This window comes from Myripristis murdjan, chromosome 10, assembly GCF_902150065.1.
Source record: "Myripristis murdjan chromosome 10, fMyrMur1.1, whole genome shotgun sequence".
Lineage (NCBI taxonomy): Eukaryota > Metazoa > Chordata > Actinopteri > Holocentriformes > Holocentridae > Myripristis > Myripristis murdjan.
The window spans coordinates 21,947,591-21,975,067 of record NC_043989.1 but is presented as its reverse complement, the minus strand read 5'-3'; the positions used below and the strand labels follow the sequence as shown (position 1 = coordinate 21,975,067).

Sequence of the window (27,477 nt, the reverse complement as noted above, 5' to 3'; positions counted from 1 at the left end):
TGTCGAGGTGAGCTGCATGCAAGAAACAGCAAACAGAAGTGGACAAAGAGTTGCAATGGACGGGTAAATTTAGTCTAGATTGTAATGCTGGTCGATGCATTTTGGGATAGCTGTGTCTGTGAAATAACCACACTTTAACAAACAGAGCTCATTTAACCCGCTGCCTTGCACACTGATTTATGCTATTCCCAGTGCGATGTAATATTAGCTAACTGAGAGCTAACTGAGAAATGCGCATCCCTACTTCCTACTTCCAACTTGTAAGCATAGATGGGATGTGTGATGATTACTCCGAGGCAGCATGTGATAAGCAGGTTATAGGGCAAGACTGCAAGGCTATCGGCTCAACAGTGGAAGTGCGAATGGTTTTTGTTCTCACGGCTTGAGGCCGAGGGGCCACTAACACCATCTGGCACCAACACAGCCCTAGCTCGCAGTGGCACAACAGCAGAGAGATGGCTAATGGCTGCCAAATCTATTGAATGGGAATGCTGAAAGCTGAAGTCTGGACATAAGACAGCTGGCAAAGAGAAAGAGACTAGGAAATATTACAAACAGATATATAAGGAAGAAAGAGGGTCTAAGGATAGAGGATGTATTTCCTGTAAAGCCCTTTGAGACAAATTTGTAATTTGTGATTCTGGGCTGTATAAATAAATAAAATTTAATTGAAATTGAAAGAGTTTTTAAATGAATTCTGCTCACCCCGCTTATCTATCTGGAAATACACACATACTTCATTTTTGCTCTGTCTACAAACACTTTGTAGATTTGTGTGAATAAAAGAAAGAGAGAGAGAGAGAGAGAGAGAGAGAGAGAGAGAGAGAGAGACCTTTGATATTCTTTACCTCACAAAACGGCACACGTTAGCCACTACGTACACTTCTACCATGTGTGTGCAGACACAGCTCCATACAGCAGGATCTGTTCAACAGATCCTTATGGGAGACCACAGCACATGAATTTGCACACAAAGGAGCAACAGCATTTCAATACACAAATGGGAGGTTTCCCCAACAGGGATTAAGCCTAGCTGTAAACTAAAATGCCCTTTTAAACTACAATAAATTTAATTAATTTCTCAGTCATGGACTGAAAAAGTCCTGGATACATCTTAATGTTCATTTAAATGGTCTGGTTTCCAGATCAAAGATTAGAGTTAGTTGTGATGTAAATTAAGGTTTAAATTAAACCTCTAAGGAAGCAGGTTTAAACTCAGATTACTGATATTCGTCAAAGGCGAAACAGTGTCCATTCTGTTTCTCCTTCAGTCCCACACAATTTTGTGCTTTTCTAGATCCAGTTCAGGTTTTATGAGCATCATCTTGTAATCAAATTTGAGTAATAATCTATATATTTTAGAAATGTTTACTTTGATGCTCTCTATTGCTAGTTGATACCTTACAACAGTGAATCAACCTACAGGCAGTTGACCAAAGCTTTCAAATGTTTTATTACAAACTCCTATGAAGAGAGGGGTCTTCTCCCAGAGAGAGAAAAAAATTCCTCCATAAGTGATGTGTTTAATGTTTATGGAAGCAACAACACTAGGCTGTCTGTAATAAAGGTGAGCTGTTTAACACTTTAAATTTAATCAAGGACTACATAGTCCACAAGTAACTAATATGAAGTTAAGATGTGTTTTGGAAAGTCACTTTTTTGGCCATGATTAACTATTCTGGATAACTATTCTGGATCTGGATCGGCCTTATCCTGTTGTAATGGAATCCCTGTCTGGGAAACCTCCTCAAAATGTATCAAATTAACACCCTGACCAGCCACCAACAGTCTGTCACAGTTATATACATGTAAAGAAACCCTCTTGTCCAACAGTACAAAAATCCCACCTATATACCAGATGTAATATCCAACAATGTCATTAACCAATCTGTAATATGAATATTCAGCCTTAAGTCACCAATTGATCAATATTACTGTGGGTCTAACAGCCCACAGTTCTACAGTTTATTCCTTGTTGTTAGCTAAGTAGCCAGCTTAGCCTGCCCAAACAGTAATTTAATCAACATATGTTTTGCCCTTTTTTTTCTAAAGAGTACACTGGCCCCAGAACGTACACACCCAAAGAAAATTCAACCACCAGTTTTCCAAAGAGCAAATTGAGCAAAGCAATAACACCTGACACACGGTTATAGCAATCCCTCCAGTTTGAGTCTACCTTATTATAGAATACAGCTGAGGGAGAGAAAAACAAAGATTTCTGTTTTTGTGAACTGAGGTACAGTTTTAATGTTGAGGGGGTTGAGCTATGTGTGACTTAAGACTTTGTAATGCAATCAACCTTTTTTTCTATTATTTTGTTTGGCTGCCTATGAGTTATTTGGCTACATTTAAAAGTGCACAGTAATGCCACAAATGCTAGTACTTGCTATTAATTGCTATTATTTTAAAATCATTAAATCATGACTGAAGTAACATATCAATTTTGATTTCCAGGAAGAAATACTGAAAATTGAATTTTCTCAAAACAAACAAACAAAAGAAACATACATTTGTATCCGGTCCTGCCACTATCAAATTCAACCCTAGCAATTTCAGCTACGCATCTGCTCTGCCAGACCTTGTACCCACACTGGATAATGCAGGCGTAATTGCGTGGTGCTACAAAAATGCACACCACATCCCTCAAATCAGAGGCTACAGATGGAGTGACATACCGGTCCTACCGCCTTCAGAAGGCTATAAGAATTTAATCAGCAGGAAGGGAAGGCTGTCATACATCCTCCAAGTATTTGTAGATGACACATAGTGGAAAGAATTAGTCCTTAATCTATCCCAGTACAGTCTCTCCTATACTGGAATTACTGCCTTAATCAAATTAAATTTTCCTGCCTGCACACAATGAAATTAACACTTTGCAGGCTCTATGTCACTGCGATACACAGGGTCGACAGAGAGAGATCTAGCAACTCACCAATCTATCTATCTAAACAGACAGCAGCTACTCACCAGTCTTGTCAGTCTTGTGTGGAGGTTTGCTGGGTTCTCGACCCGGCAAACAGGGACACAGTCCTTCACACTTCACTGAGATCACCTTTCCAGACAAACAGCCCTGGAACTCCATCTTACACTGTGAAAATACCCAAAGAAACATGGAAGTTTTTATTTCTATACATTAACTCCAGATTACAACTGAAAACACACACAAGACATGTTGGATATAGATGCACTTACATTACAGACATAAAGTCCTGGACCTCCTACAACCTGGCTAATGAATAGGGCTGGGTATCGATTCAGATTTTCCAGATCGATTCAATTTGATATTACAAGGTCCCAATTTGATTCGATTCGATTCGATACAATATCGATTCAGTCAGGGATATTTCAGTTAAAATACCAATTTTACTTGGATATTAAAAAAAACAAAAAAAAAACATTTAAATAATGCGTGGCTCCAGAGTTTTAATGAGGCTTTGGAAAAGCTGTATGGTCATATGTCCTTGCATATAAAAATAGCAACAGCCTCAGTTATTTTCTGTGCACGTTGAGAGTTTGCTGGTAACTTACGCACCAATACCTGCTCCTGGTTGGTTTGTTTGAGCCGTGCCGACTGTGTTTCTGGGTGATGTCTTGTTAAATGGTTGCAGAGATTCATCGTATTTCCACAGTATTTTACCTTCCCGTTGCATATCTTGCATTATACAACACGTGGATCCGACCGAGCAATCTGATTGGATTCAGATGATTCAGATGTTTAGAATGTACTCAAGTAAGCATGACAGCATGGCTAGCCATGCTCAAATGAAAAATACATCATAACTGAAAATATTATTCAGCCTATAACTTATTGCCCGGGTCTGTGTGATTTCCATGGCACACGAAATGTTTCACCGAAACCCGCATCAAAAGCCGCTGTCAACTTTGTTCGCCTGCATAATGGACCGTTTGGTTGTCAATTTTGATTTATCTGGCGACCTAAGTTTGGATAAATGGCTGAATGAGGAAGACAAGACAGAACAGAAAAAGCCGAGATACGCGAGAGTGACGATCAAAGCGCTGGATCAGCTGGAGAGGTCAGGAAATGAAGCCAGTATGGCCCGGTCAACATCTTGGGCCGTCAAATGTCTACAAGACTGCCTGAAAAACGGTGGGCAAAGAGCTGATTTCTCAACTGTAAGGAAATAAGAGCTAAACAAGATCCTCCATGAATTTTATGGGGCTTTAATTTCCATAATAAAGAGGGTCAGCACCACGGACAGTACCTGCTGAGGCAGAGTCAGAACCATGGACAGTACCTGTAAGATTTTCCACGGAGATGTGCAGACTATAACTTTGTTCTTTTTATTAATGTGTTAATGTTATCAGTTATTAATCAGCCTATTAATCGTTATTCATTCAACTTCTTTATGAGTTGCCTAGGCCATTGATTTAATTAATTTGTCAATTTGTTTGCATCTGTACACTGAAATGAACATTTGATAAATCAACACATCTGCGAAAACTGTCATCTTTATTTCAGAGGTAAATTGATAATTGCCTGGAAAGGTGATTAGCAAAAGCCCCCGAAAGGTGGGGTTGAAATTATATAACTCTGTTCAGCCTTAATGTGACTGCTTACTTTTGTTACTTTTGCTGCTTAGCCACATTAATTAAATTGGAGTGACACACCCCCAGCTGAAATAAAACAAATGCCGGTGAGTTTATTAAAAGATAGATGTTTTTTCTGGCGCCAACACTGGAAAGCAGTAGCCCATATTTAAATATAACTGTTAATATAAGTTTGTTGTAGATAAAGATCAGCTGCGCTGGTGAGTCATTGTCACGGCACCTGTTAGATTAAAAATGACTGAGAGGTCGGCAGAAGTGTAACTATCAGTCCATGAAAAAAATATTTTTTCCAGCGGACATTCTAGTTACAACATGATTGAGCTAGCAAAGCAGTTTTTTGTTGCTATGTGTGGTATTTATTCAGTTTTGGAGAATCACGATGTCTAGAAAACATGATAAGCCCAAGTTGGCTGGCTGACAAGGACTATTTAACGTCAGATCTCATGTATTTCCACTGAAACGGAGAGAATACTAGCCAAAACTTGCGGGCGAAATGCCCACAGTATGAATATATTTTGATGATACATTTTATTTTGTTGGTAATAGTTGTATAATTACATTATTATACTCGAGGGTGTGCTTGACCGTCATTATTGTCATGATGCTAACGTGATAATAATAAACGGAACTCGAGGCAAGCGCTTCGTTCTTGACCACATCACTGAAGATGGTCCTCTCTTTCTCTGGCGCTGCGCGAAGTGGCAGCCTGTTGCAGCAGCTCCCGTGTGCGTCTTAGTTTTTTGTATTTTTCTATTGTAATGTCCTGCCACTTGGTTCCCGGGCGTCAGGTCCTGCCACTTGGTTCTTAGTCTCCTGGTTTCATACTAACTCTCCTTATCTATACAATCTATACAATCATGTATATACTTCAGCGCCATCTGTATATTGTCATACTCATTCCATATGTATATTTTCACATCTCGTATCTCCTTTCCTTAGGTTAGCCCTTATTGTATTTTTTGAGTCTTTAGTCTTTATAGTCTCTATTGTATATTTTTAGCCTTTATTCTTTTTTTAGTTAACTTTATTGTATGTTTCTACTGTTGCTGCTGGAACACCAGAATTTCCCTGGTTGGGATCAATAAAGTATATCTATCTATCTATCTATCTATCTATCTATCTATCTATAAGCACACCCTCTCGTGTAATAATGCTTAATATCGCTTGTTTTTTGTCCAACTCATCGTTTTCCCCGTGCTTGTTGTTAAATCGGAAATACATCCAAAAATCAGCTTTTAAACTCGCTGGCGGTGCCTTCAGTAGTGTACTCACTCCAGCCATGTTGTTTGACTGCTAGCAGTAACAACATCTCACGAGATCTCGTGCCATAAAATGCAGCGCTAAATGCTGATCACGAGACTAGCTGGGTTGATACCCCAAGCTGCTTCTCTGCAGCATACATCCAAAGAAGAAAAAACTAGTTAAATTAAAAGATTGATTTTTGGATTTTATGAATGGATACTGAAGCATTTAAAGGGAAATTGATTAAAATCAATTAAACTGTTTTTTTTTTTAACCCAGCCCTATTAATGAAGGATAGTGTTTACACATATATTTGAGGTATGTAGCTTTAGCTGGAACTATAACTCACTCTGGTGTTTGTGATATTTCGAGATTCTTTACAAAGCAAGGTGAGGGGGGATTGCTGAGGCAGGAATGATCATTTATCTTAAATGAACAGATGTGTCCATTAGGCAGCTGCATAGACACTCCATTAGACACGCAAATGCCCAGTGACATTCTATCATTCACCCCAATACTAACCCAGCACAATACAAAGAGCAAGATGAACTACTTCAGAATGTAATTTAACAGTATCTCTCTTTTCCCAGATAAGTGAGGGGGAAGATATTGTTTTGACTTGCTGAAAAGAAAAATCCAATAATGAAATTCCTGCTAGAGAAATAATGAAAACTTACATGGATTATGTAAATTGTGCCTGTGAGGTGCTGGGGACAAGTGCCGCTACTGTGAGACCATGACCGTGCATAAACACATACACACATGCATGCACCTTATCCTTAACACATGCCTGTCTTTTTTTCCTCACTGACACTTTCATTTTCCACGTTCTAATTTAAATCTATCGTTTCCTCCGTCACCTCTTTGATAGCGCTGCTAATGTTGCTTAATGAAATTTGTTGACAAAGGAGCAGCGCTGTGTCCTGTTCTCCACATATTGGATTAGCAGTCTGGGGAGGGAAGGAAGCAGAGAGAGAGAGAGAGAGAGAGAGAGAAAAAACCCAGGAGATAGATGACCTCCCTCATCTTCTACCTAGTTGCTGTCAGCACACTGAAAACCTCCGAGAATCTCTCTGACTCTCTCTCGTAATGGGTTAATAGCTATGTGTTAAATGAAAACAGTGTTTTATCACCAATTTGTTTCATGGTGCAAAGAGATAGAAGTGGACTGGCTGGTGGAGAAGAGGAACTGGCCTACCTACCACCTTCTTTTCCTCCTGCAAATCCTTTTTATCTGAAATCTACCCTTCTAAAAATGGCCTCCTGGTCTGAACAGAAGAGTGATACATTGGAAAATGGAAAGCAACATGGAATAAGTGAATGAGACAACAGGAAAGGACAGAGAAAGACAGACAAATAAAAAGATGAAGCTTCTTCAGTGTAGGGTAAAAAGAAACAAGACAGCAGGGAAAGAAAGAACTAGGGAGAGGAAAGTAAAGCTGAAAAGATGCCAAATCTCATTTATCAAGGAAAACAAACCAAAAAATCCAGAGGAAGAACATTACAACAGATAAATGATCTGTCCCACTATCTTTTATAGTTGAAAACAAACATGCTGAATTACAACCACTGAAAAAAGGAGAAGAAAAGGGAATGACACTTAGAGGAATGATTGAGAGCCAGAAAAAAAGTAATAAGAAGAGAAAGAGCTTTTGAGACTGTTAGAGAAAGAAACAGAAGGGAGCTCTCGCCTTGGAGGAATAGGTGTGGCCGTCAGATCCACACACAGGTCTCGACTGGAGTGCTGAACACGGCCTACATTTCCCATGAACACCAGCTTCGAGCTTGTGGTTGTGGCCTTGGCTGGTTTTCCTGGGCTTCACACTGAGAGAGAGAGAGACAGAGAGAGAGAGGGAGAGAGAGAGAAATTTAACATGCATGTAATTGCAAGGTGCAACCAGACTGGTGCAGCTTACCCTTCTGGGCAATTGTAATCAGTAGTAGCCTGAAGTAAAGCCTAAAGACAGACTCGCACAGCGGAAAACAGAATGAACATTATCCAGACTGGTGAAATCACTCTTGTACTGGGAGGAAACTACTAGCTTATTTTCTGCCTGTTAGGGTCAGTGGGAACGCAGAGAAACCTGATTGATCCTTCGAGGCCTTTTCAATATTGAATGTAATTGCATCTGATTCAAATCTCCCAGCAATCTCCTCTCTACGTGCTCTCATATAACACCCTGCTGCAAACTGAAATACGAACCAGCCACCCAATAGAACAAAGACTCTTCAGAGAGAAATTAATGTGACAACAGCAAATGATGGAAAGTGAACATCAATAACTGAGATGAACGAGGTGAGATTCCACACTGTCATGCAAACTCTTTCTATGTGGCTGTTTCTCATCCTCTTCCACCCTTTCTTTAGTCACTCTTTCTCTTCTTCATCCTTTCCTCTTAAGTCTTTCTTCCTCCTTTCCTCTTCTCCTCCTTGTGCTTGTAAACCCACTCGACCAGAAGAGTGTCTAGCACATCTGTGCGTGCTAAAGTGTGGATTTTTGTGCTGTGGATATCCATGTTTGCTTGCATGTGTGAGTGAGCTTGTATATGTGTGTCACAGTAGAGTGTGTTGGGCTCTTGAGGGATACTGAACTGTGAAACTCTTACTCTGACAAATCCTAAGAAAACTATTGATAATTGACAGACCAAATGTATACATATTTTGATCTGTCTTTTAAAACCAAAAACTGTAATAAAGGAAAATTGTTTCTCTCAGTAACCTGGCTTATTTGCAATATATAATATATATATATATGTTTTGTCACCACTGTGAGGAAGCAGCGAGTATGTGATAAGTCAAATTTCCTACATGATTTTGCATTGCATGGCATGCCATCTCTCTCTATGCTGGTTATCTTAGGTTACACATTTAAATAGTTTCTACATTTATTTGCAAAGCATTAACAGAGCAAGGATTAAACTAAGCCACAAGCCCAGAAATAAAATATCATTATCAGCATCTTATTTTCAGACTTCTGGGGTAGTTTGGGGAAAACAATGACAAACAGCCACAACATCCAATCAGTTCCTCCACACTAGCTACAATGGTAATGAATTGGAGATCAGAGGAAAAAGTGGAAGGACAGAGTCAAAGGACCGTGCACAGACTGAGGGCAGCCACGCCTCTGTCATTTCTGCTCCATTTTCTCCTAATTTGTTTTTCTCCTCACTCTGTCAGTCAGCTCGTCCATCAGAGAAGGTGGAGAGGCTACACTAAATAAGACCAGGGGGATTTTGTTGTAGTCAGCTGGCAACCCTTCAGTTTCAAAAATCATTAGAGAGAGGCCTGAGACAGACAGGTCATTATTATGGATTACAGGTAGAGTAATATTTATAATTAAAACTCAAGGGTATGTGGTAGACAGTTATTCCTGAGTGACAAAACAATGGTATGGTTTCTAATGCAATCAGAATGCTGACTGCCAGAAGAAAACACTAACAAGGTCTGATTCCAGTTGATCATAATTCTAACTGAATCTGCAGCCCTCTCCTTGCTCAGTTTTCATGCTGGAATTCTTCTTCTTCTTCTTTTTTTTTTTTTTTTTTTTTTTTTTTAATTAAAGATCACACTAGTGTTGATTTCATTCAATATACATTGCACCTGGTTCTTACCTGTGGGGTGGTTGCTTGTGATTGGTGCAGATGGCTGTCTGGTAGTCATGGCTGACACACACCTTGTGAGGAGGGCAGCGCACCTTCAGACAGGGGTCCTTGGTGACATCTGGACCTACAGGGAGAGACCGGGGACAAACTTCATCTTTGAACTGTAAAAAAAAAAATAAATAAATCAAGGAAAAGAACACCCAAATGAAACCAAAGACAAGCACTGATGATGTGGCTCTCATGAATCTGTTTACCTATCAATCACCTCTACTGAACCTCATATTTCCCTCATTTTCCTGTCCTATTTCTCCAGCACTTTCTGATAAATTACTGAAGGATTGACAACATAGTAATTTCCATTGCTTTAAAAACATCTCTACTGCACTGTGTGATAAATAGGACAGTGACAGTCCACTTAAGAATCAGAGGGCCTTTGGTTGAAATTAAAGTTGAAATGGCCAAGCATGAATCTATAGAGGTAAATAATAGAAGGAGAAACAGAAAATGTTATGGAGTAGTAGGAATATTGTATGAAAAAAATATCAAATTTTCTGTAGTGTGATCATCTTAATTAGGACTATTCTTTCCGAGTGCCAACCCCATCTTCTTCAACATCAATATCCACAGTGACAATATTGCTGTGGCAGTGAAGCACAGCTGGCTGGTGTCCAAGGTGACAGAGATCAAAGCAGCTCATTGACTCTGAGCATTGTGTCATTTCACGCTATGCTAACAGCACAAACCCACCCACAGGTGACAGAGAGGTAGGAAGAGAGAAAGGGGCAGTAAAGGAACGAGAACTTAGGTTTTGTTGTGGAGATCGAGCTGACATCAGGCAGTGGGCTCTACATTGATGGTCATGGTGTGCCTGTCAATCAAACAGGCTGTATCAGGTGTGCGGGACAGAGGGAGACGGTCCCTCATCATGACTAAAAACCAACAACTACAAAAGAAAGAAGCTACAAACATGAGATCAAAGTCAAAGAGGTGAGGAAAAGCTCATCTTCATTTCACACACACTCTCTCACAAAAACACACTCACATAAAGGCCTTGACTATTTTGGGAAGACGAAAAACATTTCAAAGCCTAAGTTTATAAATCAAAGCCCTGTGCTATGTACAAGTCATTAGCATGTGGCTGCTAATTTCACAAGACAAGAGTGGTCTTGTCTTCATTAGGGGGCCTAATGACTTGTGTTTGAGCCACAGCTGGTGTCTGATATGGAAACCAACCAGTCTCTGACCTGATCACACACTGCGCTGCTGTTTACATGCTGCTTTATTACAGTCAGATCACACTGTGGAGTCAGCCAGAGACTCAGTCAAACTACCTGATTACTTTTCTGATCCTCACACAGTAAACACACAGCTGTACTGCTGTGGCATCAATGAATGAAGGCCTACACATATCCAGGATACACACATTGGAGGTGACACACCTATATACATTCAGCAGCACATAAACAACCATATGTGGCACATTTTCTCTGAGATAGCGAGGTGATATGTCAACCTTCCTCCTAACATCTGTCTGTTTTGTGCTATGTTTCTATCTCCCGTTTATTTGGGCCTGGCCTCAGCTCTATCTATCAGCGCTGGAAGAAACTCATCTGATTTCTCTGCTCTTCAAAATGACTTTGTCACTGTGAGGAAATGAGAGATGAGAGGAAAAAGAGGAGATCGAGAGGGAGGGAAATGCACCTTAAGATGAGTGTGTGCCTGAAGCAATAAAAATAAATAAATAAATAAATAAAAATCACACACGCATAAAAAAGCGACAGGGCAGAGTGTGTTCACACACAGACAAAGTCACAGACACAAACACACAAATATGTGTGATATCAGAGGTTTCAAAAGTGGGAAGCAGGCCTCAGCAAACAATTTCAAATGAGGCTCAGACACTGAGGGTGGAAATTCATCATCAATTTCTAATAAACTTATGTTTTATTAGTTATCATTTGAAATGAAATACTGAATCACCTAAATGTCTGCTATTTAACAAAAGAGAGCTCGGGGATGTTTCTAGGGAACTGTACTGTTTTTCCTACTTTCCCTGAGTCAGAAAAAGAGTTGAGCAGCAATATTAGGCTAGCAGCTTAGCTCAACTGTTGAGTGTCTTTGGAATCAAATAGCGTCTACGTGATCCTAGTGCTGGGCGGTATACCAATTCATACCGAATACCGGTGGTTTTTTTTTTTTTTTTTTTTATATGATATGAATTTTTCAGATACCCCAATACCGGTGTGTGTGTGTAGCGGACATAACGTTGGTAACAGTACGTGGAACGTAGCGCCGCGAGACATCGTTGGAGGGGGAACTGTTCTTGCAGTGGCACTCACTAAGCAGTGGGTACTGAAGAACTTTTACCAAAAAGAGGAGCTGTGTCGGCTGTTTGGAAGTTCTTCGGCTTCCAAAAAATCTGTCTGGCAAAAGCAAAGAAACTTTCCAGGCTACCACAGCGCACTGACATAGATTGTGTAACAAAATGAAGAGTTGCCACTCCGCTCTATTTTCACTGGCTAACAGCAGCACACTGGCTTAGCTTGTCTATTCAGAGAAGAGGTATCACTTCGGCTTATTTTTCAATCTATGTTATCACAGGCATACTACTGCTCATTCATTGGTAGCTGAATTGTTAGGTCTATTTCATAAGTAATTCACATTTTTAAAATAATAATAATTCAACATATTGTTAAATCAGTCAAATCAGTCTGCATATTAACACAAGTGGCCTTAAATTTGCATAATAAAAAGGTTATGTATTTTGACTGCAACTGTCATGCATTCTGATTCCTTCCCTTCAGTAGAATTATAAGTGCCACCTCTTTGCATCATTTTGTGTTGCCATGTAAACCTGTATTAATACTAGGGTGGACAACTTGGACATTAATGTCCAGTTGTCTGGACATTAATGTCCAGTATTCATTCCTCATGACAGTAAAATAGGTCATTCTAAGTTAATTTACTGCAGTAATTCTTCTCTAAATCATTAGAAAATGTGGTTAACATTTTGCATGAAAAAAGAAAATACCGTCATATAGCCTACCTGTGAAACCGTTATAATTTTGAAAAAAACCGTGATATACATTTTTGGTCATACCGCCCAGCACTACGTGATCCAGACCCATCTATGATCTAGGAACTGAACTAAGCTAAGGGAGGGGGCACCTTTTTTGAGCTGTGTCTGAGGGGAGGCCCACAGACTCGGACCCTCAAAACCCTTAATAGCTACATATGGTTCCAACAACAACATTACATCTGAACTTGTATCTTTATCTCTTAATATCCACTGAAAAATAACAGTATTATGGTGAATAAGATTTGGGTTACCCGATGAGTAAATTGAAAAAGCATTTAAATCATTTTTCACCATCCCTAATTACCTCTACATTATAGCCTATATATTCTTGGCCAGAAACATAAAAAATCAGAGTCTTTTTTTTTGCTTGCTATGGGCCAGGGGTTCTAACATTTTATCCTATAGACTTTTGCTATTTTGACATGAAATGACAGGGTAAATGCAGGTGTTACTAATGACATTAAAGAGGGTTCCCTTCCACAGAGTCAGGGACCTGGCTGGCATTGTGCATGCTGGCTCACTGCACAGGCTGGTGCAATTGATTTGATGGATGCTGGGGCCATCCACTTAAGAAAAATAAATACTTATTTAATTTATTATTTTGATCCCCATTAGTCACTATCAAGGTAGCAAATACATCCTGGGGTCCACACAAGTAAACATGACATCATAGCACAAAAATATTACATCATAATGCAAAACAATTATAAAACAACTACTAAGAAAACTCTGAAAATCTTTTTTCTTTGGTGAACGCACTAGGACTCCATATTAATGCCATTAGAAGGCTGTTTACTCAGCTATTTTATGTCAAAATATAAAAGGGGTCTGCTGAGGCGTCACAGTTAACAGACATGTTCAAATCACAATTAGTCTAGCATGTTTTCAGAAACAGCTTATTTCAGGTCTTATCTACCTAAATAATAATAATAATAATAATAATAATAATAAAAATAAAAACTTATGTAGTATATCTTAATACGTGTAAATTACTTTAGTAGATGATTCTCTTCTAAGAAAATTGATTGATTGTCTAAATTAGAATCGATTTTTACCTCATCTGACCAATAATAAAACTGTAGGTAGATGTAGCATGATTTGTTTGTTAAACTATGTTATCAGACTTTGCAGCTGTTGATATGACTATACCTGTATCCGTGAACTGGCGATACACATACTGGCAAACAAACAAATAAATAAATAAATGCCACTTGCCTCTATTGTGGCTGACACGGGTCAAACCTATCAGGCAGCCTGACGCACTGAGCAGGTGCTTGACAAACCTAGCTTAAACGGCTCCCGCCTCTCGCTTATAGTTGCATACAACCCCAGTCCTACGGTAAGTTAGGACGGAAGTTAACATAAAAAGCCACGGATATATCGATTCGTAATGCCTCGACAAAAACGAGAAAATGTCGATAGTTATCCTGTGTTCATCAAGTCTGAATGTGTACACACGTTAACACGGAGCCACAGCTACCAGCATTAGCTAACTTATCTGACGTTACAGGTACTGGTGGCAAATGGCAACTCAGCGTCTGCAAGTTAGCAATGGCTTCTCGGAAGTTTATGGATCACGTTGCTGCAACTAAAACAGACGAACAGGAGGAGAAATATTTCTGGCCAGTGATGGACATACTTTGCCTACAAAACTATACATTTTCAACGGCTGGCGACGAATGATGAGGCTTTTGTAATCCCTTGTGTGGCAGTTGGAGTCGAGAGTTGGCAAGTTGGTCGAGTTCCTTTCACAGACTGGAAACATGCTTTAGAGACATTCAAAAACCCATCCATCAAAACCCACATCTTATCACAACTAGGCATGTCTCAAAGGTAACCATTTCAAAAATTAAAGACTTTCTCTGATGCAAGATTCAGGAAAAAGCCGAAGAAAACAGCAACTTTGATTTTCGCTGCCTCCAACAAATCGCCTCAAAGGGTTAAACTGATAAGGGGCCAGAGGCATTCAGCAAACATGGTGACGGGAACTTCATTGCCTTACTCAGGTTGAGAGCTGCACCTGGTGACAGTAAATGTGCAAATGACGCCAGCTGCATTCCCGAAAAGCAAAACAAAAAAGTCCTGGGTTGGATATTACAGCCAGCAAAATGGTCAACAATCATAAAACAACACCCGGCAAAAGCTTAGTTAGTGCACGATTTAACTTTGCTACAATCAAAAGAACGTCACAGCAAACGGTTGTATGACCTCAAATGCCAGCATGATGGAGAACTGATCTGAAATGCCACATCTGAGAGGAAGAAAGAGTGGACTGGCACTTACTCTCAGACGACAGAGACGCTTTGTTGACGTCATAAGAGGTCGTGGATGTGTGGAAAAAGACGAATGGACCAGGGCATTACGAGGTAAGATCCAATTTAATTTATATAAATATTGAATGTGTTGAAGACAGGCGCTTCTATCTGAAAGCACACACAGTGGCAGAGGAGAGTGCGAGGTGGATCCCCCCCCCCCCGCACACACATCCTTCCTGCTGTGTTTCTTGACATATAGCACAAAGGCCATGCTGTGGCATTTTTGGCCAAATAATTGTCTTGTCATTGATGTGCCCCCTCTATGTTGTGCTCCACTTGCTTGTAATTTCCATGTGCATGTTGAGGCGAGGGTGGTGTGTGTGTGTGTGTGTGTGTGTGTGTGTGTGTGTGTGTGTGTGTGTGTGTGTGTGTTGGGGTATAGCCTCTGCAGTGATGCTCTCCCTCCCTCTCCTCCGCAAAATATTTTTGTAGGTGTGTTACTGGCTCTGTCGGAGTCAAAAAAAGATCAGCAAAAGAACAATGAGAAGTGAAATGATTGGATGGCTGAGGTGCAGAAGAGAGCATAGAGGAAAGATACAGTGACAGTGATGAAGAGAAGCGGGGAGAGGGTGACAGGAGAGGTCAAGACAGTACAGAGGATTGTGGAGAGGGCAGAGGAGTAGCATGGCATTGAAGATGATAGAGTACAGGAGAAGATGGTGTAGAGAGAACAGAGAGAGAGTTTTATCAGTTTAAGAGTGGATTGAGCAGCATTGACTTCACCAACCTATCAATTCTAATACAGAGTCCCTGCACCACACTCCCCACTGCCCACATGTGTATCTCACACTTCTTTCTCTTCCTCCATATTCTCTTCATTCACCTCATCTTTTTCATTTTAATTATTCATAAAACATCATTGAACTTCATAAAATTGTCACAACTTTATGACCGTATCCTGCATCTTGTTCTGGAATGCATATGTGTTTTTCAAGTTATATTATGCTCTTTCCTTTGTAGATGTGGAATAAATCCTAGTAACAGTTACCGTGGTTACAATGACAACTCTGGCTGGGGATTTGAATGAACGAGGATCTCTGTTGCTGTTAAACGAGAGGACAGGTTGCCAAATAAACAAGTGGAGCAAATGGGAATGTGTGTGTGAAATGAATGTGATGGTTCCTCATCAGGGGCTGCTTGGTAGAAGGGCTGGCTGTGAAAAGACTGTGATTTGAATGAGTTGGCTGACAAGAGAGGAATGGATGGAAAACTCAAGGATGTGGACTGTATACAGGCACTGAGAAATGCAGCTTCGGGGTCCTCCAATTTTTTCGGCATAACAGATAGGAATAGTGTTGGGGCAGTGTGCATCCATGTTAGTGTGTTTAGGTTATCATGTGTGCATGTGTTATTGCAATTCTTGTGTGTCTGCTGTGTGCATGGCAATGCATTTCTGACAGATTTATCAACATTATGCATAGTTATTCATGTGAAATAAGTATGTGCTCTTCTGCTGGAGAACCACCTTTTTAATCTTACAGTGCAATAACTGCACTTCATCCAGTTTCTCTTCAGTGTTCATTGTGTGTCCATTCCCTTGACTATAGGATGAAGTCGGTTCTGACTTTCTATCCACCTCCACTCTCTCTCTCTTTTACTGGCAAAGTCTACAGCACAGAGCCCTCAGGGAGCCAGAGGGCAAACAGCCAGGCAGAAGATGGCCAGAAGCGTGGATGATAATGTTCAACTAGCACAGGGAATTTCAGAGGCTCAGTCCCTAAACTCCACTTAAATACATGTTGGAAGAAACTCCTGAAATACTTGCAGTTTATTTCTGAACAACCTGACATATACAATTTGAGGTGGTTATGTTTACCTTTTCCTCTCTTCTCTTTCTGGGAAAAAAAAAAAAAAAAAAAATCTTTGAAAGGTTAAGATTCCTTCTTGCACCAATACCTTACTGAAACCAGTCTTAAAATTTCTTGTAAACAATGGTTGACATAAAAGTAGAGCTAGGCAATATGGCCAAAAAATTAAATCATTTTTTCCCCCAAACTTTTAACAATTTGCAATTTTAATCTTGATTTCTCTTGTTTATTGCTAAACATAACTAACTGATGGAAATTTTAGCGGGCATGATCATGTGATTGTTGCATGTATATATGCGCATAGATGAGTGAATTGTTTGGCTCAGCTCCTCTTATATCATTATAACATATGTAGGCAAAATCTCAATTTAAAGATAAAACTGTTTTTTTTTTTTTTTTTGCATCACTTTAAAACATAAACACAAATTAGTATATTTAATCAATTTATTGCCCAGACGTATACAGAAGTGTAGTCATTGGCACAAGTAGACTCGGCACATGGTCATTAAATCATGAAAAAAAGCAGTAGAGGAGATGCTTATCATGCACATGATCATGACTCTGATCTCTGCTTCCACTGATAAGGTAAAGTACGGACACTTTCTGAATCAGTGTCAACACTATTAGTGGCAGAAGTGCTCCAGAATAATGATGCAGTTCATCAGTTTCATCTAAATATGCACCTGTTTTTCATGGAGTCAAGATGTTACACAACCTTATTTTGGGAAACTACAGAATGATCCAGGGCTTAAAAACAGCCCCATTAACGTTTAATTGCTGCAATACTTCCACCTTGACTCCTGGCAGAAAAATTATCGCTCAGGCTTTAAAATTTCATTACAAGAAAGGTTAGGTGTGAAAAACCTTTCCCTCTCTGGAAACTGGACTCTTCCACTTTACTTTTTTAAATCTATTGCACCCCTATTGTTCGTTTGGACAAAAAGTAAGTCTAAAAGAGGAGGTGAAGATAAAACGTTCTTGCTGTGTCCTCTAATGTTGGATGGAGGCCAGAATGGAGAGCAGTGATTGGATAATAAAGATGGTCACAGTCTAATAGGACAGGCCACATCGCCAACATGCCCTGTCAGTGAGAAGAGGTTGACCTCAAATTAATTGCTACTGAGCTGGACATAGGTCACTGGGGTGTTTTATCCAGTGTGTGTGTGTATGTGTGTGTGTGTGTGTGTGTGTGTGTGTGTGTGTACACGTATGTGTGTGTGGCTTGTACTTCTAACCTTGTGAGAACTAGGTTGAGTTTTAGACCTTTGGAGTGAGGACATTTTTGTGAAATTAATTTTTGGCTGGTCATAACTCCTTCAAGGTGCTGCTGTAGCTGTAGGATTGAGAGTTGGGCAATCAGTGTTCTAAGTGGAGAGTCTTCTTAAGGATGCATGCACAAAGGTGTATGTGTGTGTGTGTGTATACGTGTGCGCACAATTTTGTCGACTCCACATCTTGCTTTGCTCATTGTTTTCCCCAGTTATTGTTTCTGAACAGCAAATAAACAAGTATAAGATTAAATAAACAAGTGCTCCCTCAGGAGAAATTCTGACTGTTATTTGAAAAATGAGCATCACTTTCATGCTTTGATACACTAATTAAAAAGGTATTTCTCCTCTCTCACCTGGGGGGAATACAGAGGAATGAAAGAGACAGAAGAAAGACAAACAGATTTGGAGGTATGCTCTCTTCTCTCTGCTTTGTGAGCGTTCCTCAGGGTGTGACTGTTTGGCCTGTGAGAGGCACTGGAGCGAGGGATGACAGAGAGGAGTGATAGAGGGATGAAAGCACACAGAACCTCCGGGAGGATGGAGGGCTAGAGCTGAATTAATAACCACAAAATTAATTATTGAAAATCTGGCAAAATAATATTATTGTGGATGTAACTGAGAAACAGAGGAGATAAACAAATGCCATGTAGGCTACATGTCAGAGAAGATACCCCAGTGGCATATGGGACAGAGAAAAGGAGAGAGTGAGAGGTTTCCTTCATTATGAAAAATACTGAAAGATGACAATGTCAAATAATTTCTACATTTAACTAATGAGGAAATTTTTCAGATCTTCACAAGCAAAGGGTTAACAGCATCAGTTGCACTCAAATTGTAGTGGATCCTGTCACAAAACCAGAGGTTCTGAATAATGGGTTCTAGCCTATATTTGCTACTTGCATTTTACCTCTTGTAAACAATGATAGTTTTCACTGATATTTTCTTGAGTTGACCACAGCACAGAGGGTTTCATGGAGGCTTTCTGTCCATTTACAAATGATCAATATTCATAATTGTCCCACATGAATTAAATAGAAAATGTACAAAACTACAATACATATAGCCTATAGAAAATATATTTGAAATGTTTGTAAGAAGCAGTACTTTTGTATGGCCCAATATGAAAGTAAGACCAAATGGCCTTTTGGAGGAATTTTCAGGGAAAACATGGATTACACTTACAATGGCTGTGTGACTGTGGGAAGATTGTGTGTATTTGAGTGACAGAGCTCCCTTGAATACCTGGATTACACACACACACCTACCTGTTGCACAGCTTAAGAAGCTAACATCCTTGAAGTCATAATGATGAAATGAGATAGCAGGCATGATTTTGCTGTTTTTCTCTGGGATTGGCTATTGGAATGACAGATGCAATCATGCGCACATAACGACTTAGGATTTTATCCTAACCACCTTAGCTTGGTACAGCTTGCACTCTGCCTCAGATTGCGATCAAATAATCGCTACAATGAAGATTGTGTTCCCTCGTGCCAGAAATGTATTTTACTTCCCCGAAAGCCTCATTTGCTGATCCGAGTATGAGCACTCAGGAGCTGGATTGGCACAGCTTCCGCTAAAACCAGTACTATGGATGCACACCGACTGTAATCTATTGCCAATTTGCTTTTCAATATGAGTCTGTATTTTTGATATTATGCACCTGAAGAGACACTCTCTCATCCATCTTTCCATCTCTTATTGTTCAGTCTTCTTTAGAATATTCACAGATTGTGCATAAACCAGCATCTAACTGGAAAGATGATTAAGAGTTTGTGTCATAAATATGAAGCTTGTTTCACATGTGTTGATATGACAAGTTAAGATTCTGTCCAGAGTACACTGGCCAGTCATCAGCCCATTCTTCTTAATCAGCCCTCGTCAGTTAGGCTAGTGAGGAATATAGTTATAAAATTCTAAAATTCATAAAATTGTGACACTTAACATATCTCAAATTGACTTTTGGCCCATATCTCCGGAATTGAACCTTCTTGTAACTTCGAAGCAAGGCCATCCTTGGGTTTTTTCGGGGCTTTGAACACGTTACCTTGGTCCTGTGTCTCTACAACCCTCTGTTATGGATATATAAACTTTTGACACTTAATGAGATCAATCCTACAGTAGGCATTACATAACCATTGTATTGCAGTAATGCAATTACAACTTAAGTCATTACAGCCCCTGTCAAAACAGGAGGTGAATGGGAGACAGGGAAACTGGAAATGAAATCCAAATTGGAAGCTTGTCTCCCCCAGCTACTTGGGATTTCACCTCCAGTTTGCAGGATTGGCAAACAAGCACAAGCTATGATACCCCACACGATACTAGGGACTATGTACTTTGGTGTGAGTTTCTGTTTTTTTTTTTTTTTTGTATTAAGCCATTGAAGTGTTAAAAGGACTACAAGAACCACTCAGCTTCATTTACTATTCAGCCAATGGCTGCACATACTTTTGCATGTAATTATTTGGCACAGCTGGGCAAGGTTATTTGGATAGGCGTCTGCCATGTTCCCACATCAGTTCAACAAACCAACCCAACCAGAAACATCCCTGTCTCTCTGCACTGCACTGCTGAAGACTGTGTGTGTCCAAGAATACAAAGTAAGTCCGCTGATCTACACCATTGTTTGTGAAGTCTGGATGCATATAATTGTATTGCGCACTCCAGAGCGCAACGGTTATCCATTGGGTCGCTGTTTCAACAAACTGTAGCCTGTGGTGAGTGTACACTCGGTCAGCACACAAAGACAATGGACAAAGTTTATGTTTACGAACTGCAGAAATCGCGAACACATTACAATGACATTACTCAAACACTAATATGTAATTTTACAAAGAGCAGCAATATGGCACTACCACTTCAGAGAAATGGTGTATAAGAAGAATGTGACTAAGAAATAACATATCTAAGTCTATCAATCATACCTACAATGCTGGGAGAGAATATTTAAAGAAACTGTAGGCACAAGCATTAGCCTAATGCTCAGCATACTTAAAAAGCACAGGCCATGTCGGCTAAAAAAACACATTCTAAATCTGCATATGTGTTTTATCAAATAAGGGCAAAGGAAATCACAAAACTCTTCCTCAGAATTGACTAATCAGCTGTTTGAGGGACATCCTGTATTTTTTAGTGTTTCAGAGACATTGCTGATATTGATTACACATAAAGCTCTGCAGAGGTTGCTCAATAAAGTAGCAGCCCTGTGAAGAGCTAGTGGCTGATTTGGCCCTGTAAGATTTAAAAAGAAGACAGAGTGGTTGAATCTGTCACTGATGTGTGAGCTGATGCCTGAAGGGGGCTTAATTTTGTGCATGTTTGTGTGTGTATGTGTTTTTGTGCATGCATGTGTGCAGGAAGGAACGTTGTATCATTCCTATTACAGAATCAGCTTTTATGCCAGCTATTCTGAATCAAAGTCCCTGAGAGAGAACAGATTCACCTCTGAGACAAACAGCTAGCCATTTGCTGCTGATAGACAAGGACTTGGTGTTTATTCGACCTTGAGAAAAATTCAGTGAACGAATACAAATGACTGCTCAATCAGGGTTATCCTTCGCTAAAAAGAGGCTTAAGTGCTGCTTATGCTTGGCCAGTCTGGCTCACTTAAAATCCATACCTCTTCTATCCCATTTCTATAGCAATTTTATACTTTTATAGACTTTAGTTTTTTTTTTTTTTTTTTTTTTTTTTTTTTTGCCAATAGCAAAACAAACCTCGTAATTTTACTTCAGTACAAACTGTCCAAGCTGCATTTTGGTCACGATAACCATCACAAGGGGCATCATAAAGACAGGGATAGACAGTTACTGCTACAGCTTTCCTCCACTGTATATTTTTTTTTCTGTTCTTTTTATCCTCTCATTCATAGGACTCATTGCTGTGTTGCTCAGGTGGTGGTGAATGTACTGAAAATTTGAATCCTTGAAAATGAAAAAAAAAAAAAAAACCAAGTTGTAAATAAAGCATCAAAATTTTTGCTTAGAATCAACCTGTAGTTTCTTTGAAAATTGTCACACCTGCAAAGGATGCATAAAGGATGAACTGTGTATTTGTTAACGCTTACAAGGAGCCACTCATTGCTCCTATTACCAAACTCATTAACAATCCAAACACATGGAAACCTACAATAACAATACCAATTTTCAAAATTAGGTAACCATACAGTTATTAATAATTTCAGAGTAATTTGTACTTTTCCAGAAATGTCCAAAGTAACAGAAAAATGAGTTGCAAAGTAAAGCTAATTTCACACCTGTCTGTTCTCACTGCATCCTATACAGTTTGGATTAAGGACCCTTCTGCTAAGACAGTAAATTTTCTTTTCCTAGAAAAGTTCCAAAAGGACATAGGAGGTGTTGTAGAGGCTGTCGTTTGTGACTAAAAAAATGTGATATACTAAATGGCATTTGATACAGTAAGTCCCCACTGCCAAATGCAATTAAATGGAAATTACTGTAGCCTAAGTAGAAAAAAAAATGTGTTCATGTAAATAACCTAACAAAAGAAACTACTGGTAATGATGTTGGTGTGCTTCAAGGTTCAATTTTGGGTCCTTTATTATTTTGTCTGTAGATTAATGACATAGGCCAACTTGAAATTTGCTCACTTGCTGTAACATGCTAGCCTGCATGTATACTCATGATACAATTATGTATACCTGCTAAAGTTAGGCAAGCTGCGTGACTCTGTCAGCTATGGCTAATGACTCTAAGTAGCTTTCAGATTCATAAATATTTACAAGTGGCAGGGATCTATCTATCTAGATAGATAGATATATAGGCGATGGCTGAGCAGCTGCATGCAAGCCTTACATCACTGAGCTCAATGCCAAGCATTGGATGGAGTGGTGTAAAATATACCACCACTGGACTCTGGAGCAGTGGAAATGTGTTCTGTTGAGTGACAAATCACGGTTCTCTATCTGACAGTCTGATGGACGATTCTGGATTTGGCAAATGCAAGGAGAACGTCACCTGCGGGATAATGCTGTGGGCTTGATTTTCAGTGGGTGGCTTTGGCGCCTTAGTTCCAGTGAAGGGAAATCTTAATGCTTCAGCTTATCAAGGCATTTTGGGCAATTCTATGCTTCCAACTTTGAGGGGACAGTTTGGGAAAGGCCTTTTTCTATTCCAGCATGACTGTGCCCCAGTGCACAAAGCAAGGTCCATAGAGTCATGATTGGGTAAGTTTGGTGTGTAAGAACTTGACTGGCCTGCGAGTCCTGACCTCAACCCCATCCAACACCTTTGGGAACTAGAATGGAGATTGTGAGCTAGGCTCTCTTGTCCACCATCAGTGTCTGACCTCACAAATGCTCTGCTGGATGAACGGGCAAAAATTCCTACAAACTCTAATATCCTGTAGAAAGCCTTCCCAGAAGAGTGGAAGCTGTTAGCTGCAAAGGGGGACCAACTCCATATTAATGCCTATGGATTTAGAATGGGATGTCATAAAAGCTCCTGTAGGTGTGATGTGTGGGTGGTCCAATACTTTTGTCCATATACATCTATCTGTATCTTTCTATATCTATATATCTGTATGTATGTATGTATATGTATGTACATATATAGTGTGTGTGTGTGTGTGTGTGTGTGTGTGTATCTACAGTGCTTTGAAAAAAGTATTTTCACCCTTCCTGATTTCTTTTTTTTTTTTTTTTTGCATATTTGTCACACTTAAATATTTCAGATGATCAAACAAATTTTGATATTAGACAAAGATAACCCGAGTAAATATAAAATACAGTTTTTAAATTATGATTTCATTTATTAAGGGAAAAAGGCTATCAAAACCTACCTGGCCCTATGTGAAAAAGTAATATCTATCTATCTATCTATCTATCTATCATCTGAGCAGTGACTTAAAGTTGTCATTTAGTAACATTGGCAGTTAAAAGGCACAGCACTATAGATTTTGCAAATTGAGCAGCTCATTTCTCCACAAATATATTCTGCGCCAGTTAGCCTGTGACTTGTCTTTGGACTGCTGCTTCATCTTAGTAATGTTACCGTTACCTGTCTGAGAATCCTGAGGATTAATGATGACATTGCCGGCACCGTCCTGCTAATCCTTTTGGGGTCCGTTTTTTTTTTTTTTTCTGACCAGCTTAAACTTCAGGGGAGGTAGCCTTACATTTTAGCCAGCAGTCTATGTTTGCCTGCCCTTCAGGTCATATCATTGAACCCATGAAGTTTTGTCTAAATTCTAATGTCTGTATTTGCCAGCAAGTGATGCTGCAACAGCAGAGAGGGGTCATAGTCTTATAGAGAGAGGGAGCGAATGCATGCCAGTGTGGTGTCCAGGCTGGAGGTCAGTCCATCTGATGCTGCACTTCCAGACTATTCGCCCTGCATACCACGCCGGTCCAAATATTGGCTAAACATTATACATCACCGAAAATGTGTGTGTGGGACTTTCCCGCATTATGATAGAAAGACTTGCTGGAATCAGTGAAATTATGTGCAATACCTGCAATGCCATGCTGAAATGCCCTGCTTCTAGTATCCTGTGGGGTATCATTTCAAAGAAGTTTTACTGATGTTATTATAATCCATCAACCTACCCAAGGACTACAGATGAAAATTAACCTAGCCAAATCTGGCATACTTTAAGTCATGTACACTGATGTGCACAGTCCCCTTTTGTATAAATAATAGGGATGGTATGATGCCATTTTTTCCTTTTTCCGATCCCATTCCGATACTAAATTCTGCCTAAAAGCCGATACCGATCCGATACCAGTGTGCTTCTGCTGTACACTACCAACCTTACATGATATGATTGCTGTCATCAGGTTAAACCCTTTGTAAAACATGAAAGAACATACAAAGAATGAATGCCACAGAACTGTTCTTTTATTATCCAACTTAGTTTGACAGTCTAGACACTCTTAAACCGTTTTGCCAAATGGCTGACATTTTGCAACTTACCATATTGACCTACATAAAAGACGACCCTGATTTTAAGACGACCCCTCTTTTTCAAGACCCTTTTTTGGAAAAAAACTTTTTATATGGACAATATCTTGCTTGAATAAAAAAGCCACTGGCCGGCATCAGGCCAGTGATTCTGATATTACCAAATAAGACTATATCGGGCCTATACAAATACCAGTATCCCTAATAAATAAACGGAAGTTTGTTAACATAGGTCTGTGAAGGTTTGACTCTAGCCAGTAACTTCTCATTAACTCTGCCACTTCATGACTACTGGCAGTAAACATTTCCCTCTTTTTCTGTGTCCTGTCTCACAGTGGTGCAGTCTCAATCCATATAATCTGCCTTGCATTCTGGGATAGCATAATGCTAATCAGCAGCAGCCAGACACAATGTCGGTAAGCCAAGAGAGAGATTCTTTGGTACAGGGTCTGTGATGCCCATTTCCCTGTTGAAGTTAGACAAAGAGACACCCATCTTCCACTCAGTCCTGTGTTAATTAAGGCACAGCAGCACGACTGGGAGTCCAGTGTGGCTCCAGGCTGCTTATTTTCTCTGGAGACAGTGCAGGGCTGTTGGATTGTATTGGGCTCAACATCACTGCAGATAGATAGCTGACTGAAAGTCTGCCTTTGTTTCTCAGAAATCCAAGTTGGTTTCTTTTTCTTTCAGCACTGTTACAACATTTTCTTGTTCCTCATTTATCAGCCTTATTTATCCCAATTTGTCTAATTATTTTCTTGCCATATATGCATATAGTTTTTGAATGCTTTGACTTTATTCTGACTTTCTGTTGTTTCACTTTACTTTTCTTTGCTTGCCCTCTCTCTTCTAATCTTTTTTTTTTTTTTTTTTTGCTGAGGTTAAACATGGTAAAGTTAACTGTGCTACAGTATTCCTTGTGGTACTGGTTTCAGTGACCTAGGAGGTCAGGAGTCACCTGTAATGTCTGACCAATTATAGTCAGTAAGAAGAATAGAAAGTCTGGAGTGGAGCAGGTAGACTTATAAAATATTTAACAGTCTCTCTGAGGATGGCCTTACTTAGATACTGAGAGCACAGAATCACTCATTCAGTCTGACTCTGACAGAGAGACTGCAGTCCAACATGCTACGGAGTTATCCAATGGGCCTCACTCTCAACTTTTTAAAGACAAAATCTACGTTATGTGTGGCAGCTGCACCCTGTTGGTTGAAACTGTACCACAAACATTTGCTGAATGTTGTGATTCTAGTCTGCTAATACACACACACACACACACACACACAGCACATATATACCCTGAACATGAATCTAGGGGTGAGTGTTGCGGGCCATTTACCCACCGAAAGGTGAAGAAAAACAGAAGCATGTTAAAGTTACCTGGTGGGGTTTGTGAGCTCTAGTGGCACTATAGTGCACACCCTGAAGACCAGGTTCCCATACTGTTCACTTAACATTACTTCACAATGCATTCAGCATGTTTAGTAAGCCTCAAAGACACACACAATGTCGTATAGTGAATATGGGTTCACTTATTATCAAACTGCCTCAAGTCTAACTCAAAATAGTAACTGGCCAAGAAGATATTAGGCTATATTTTCTTTGATCTGAACACATTATTAAAAAGGAGAACATATAAGCTGTAAAGAGAAGCCATTCACTTGAAACTCTTGAAATTTGCCCCTGGATAGGCCCGGCCACAAATAAATTAACTGTAAATATTACCTCCTGCGCTTCTAGGCCCAGTGTTTTTTTTTTTTTTAATTGTGTACTGCTGATGCATTTCTATTAAAAAAAAAAAAAAAAAGAATAAATTCATTAACCCTTACTGTATGAAATTTAAAGCACTGACTAAGGAGTATCGAATACATAGAGGTTAAAGCAATGAAAATTTGCATAAAATTTGGAAATCTGTAACAAAGTCTACACAGAATTTCAGACCACAACACCTACATTAGCTTGTTAGCCTCTGCTTAGCTATAAACTCAAATGCCAACGGAGACCATGTTAGCCTTTATAATTACATGCTACTATAAATACTGTTGTGTTGCTTTGAGGAGATACATCTTTAATCCAGCATATTACTGCCCACACTTTAACCATCTTGCTAAATTCCATATTACAGCTTTCATGTTAGCACTGACTAATAGACCATGATGTTAGGATTGAGGCTAACCCTGGCTAAAGCTCCATAGTACTTAGGGGCCTAGCTTTGATCCTTGTGTGTGAATTCGCCATGCTTTATGTGGCTCAGATGACAGGCTGTGGGCTTGGTTATCTCTCTCCTCCAAACCAACATCTCTTCACACTACCTGAGACAGGGTGGAGTGGAATGGGACTGAACCAAGCAGTGATGTATTATATCCACACTTTGATAGCTATCACCTCTTAATTGGAACTGCAACTGAGACAGGCACAGTTCAGAACTATTTGAATTTCCTGAATGTGCTCACACACAACTGGAGTTAATCACTGGAGAAAAAATATATCTTCTGCAACAGAAACAGTTGTCACAGAATAATGTGGTTGTTAGTATCCTTGTACTTCTGTAACGTCGAATTTCTTGAATCACCATCAGATAGGGTTGGGCGATGTCAACCAAACTGGCACATGACGATGTCCACAGTTCAGGGTTGCAGACTAACTTTTTCAAATGATGAGGAAATAA

General features: G+C 39.6%; 1 protein-coding gene and 1 long non-coding RNA gene across 3 annotated transcripts in view; one reads left to right on the top strand and one right to left on the bottom strand.

Annotated features, from left to right (window-relative positions):
- Nucleotides 1-27,477, bottom strand: part of LOC115366684 (testican-1-like) — a 150,313-nt gene that overhangs the window by 36,469 nt on the left and 86,367 nt on the right. Inside the window, exons 1-4 of one of the 2 annotated variants that reach the window (XM_030062251.1) lie at nt 14,495-14,636; nt 9,423-9,537; nt 7,503-7,635; nt 2,968-3,088 (exon numbers count right to left, since the gene is read on the bottom strand). In XM_030062251.1, coding sequence (XP_029918111.1) covers nt 2,968-3,088; nt 7,503-7,635; nt 9,423-9,537; nt 14,495-14,615 — 490 coding nt within the window. In that variant the 5' untranslated portion in view covers nt 14,616-14,636. Of the gene's footprint in view, nt 1-2,967; nt 3,089-7,502; nt 7,636-9,422; nt 9,538-14,494; nt 14,637-27,477 lie in introns of those variants that run through there. The other variant, XM_030062250.1, reaches the window with a different exon arrangement.
- LOC115366687 (uncharacterized) overlaps nt 13,751-27,477 on the top strand; it is a 123,160-nt gene continuing 109,433 nt past the window's right edge. The window contains exons 1-2 of the long non-coding RNA XR_003928854.1: nt 13,751-13,831; nt 14,003-14,858. This is a non-coding gene — a long non-coding RNA (uncharacterized LOC115366687). The remainder of the gene's footprint in view (nt 13,832-14,002; nt 14,859-27,477) is intronic.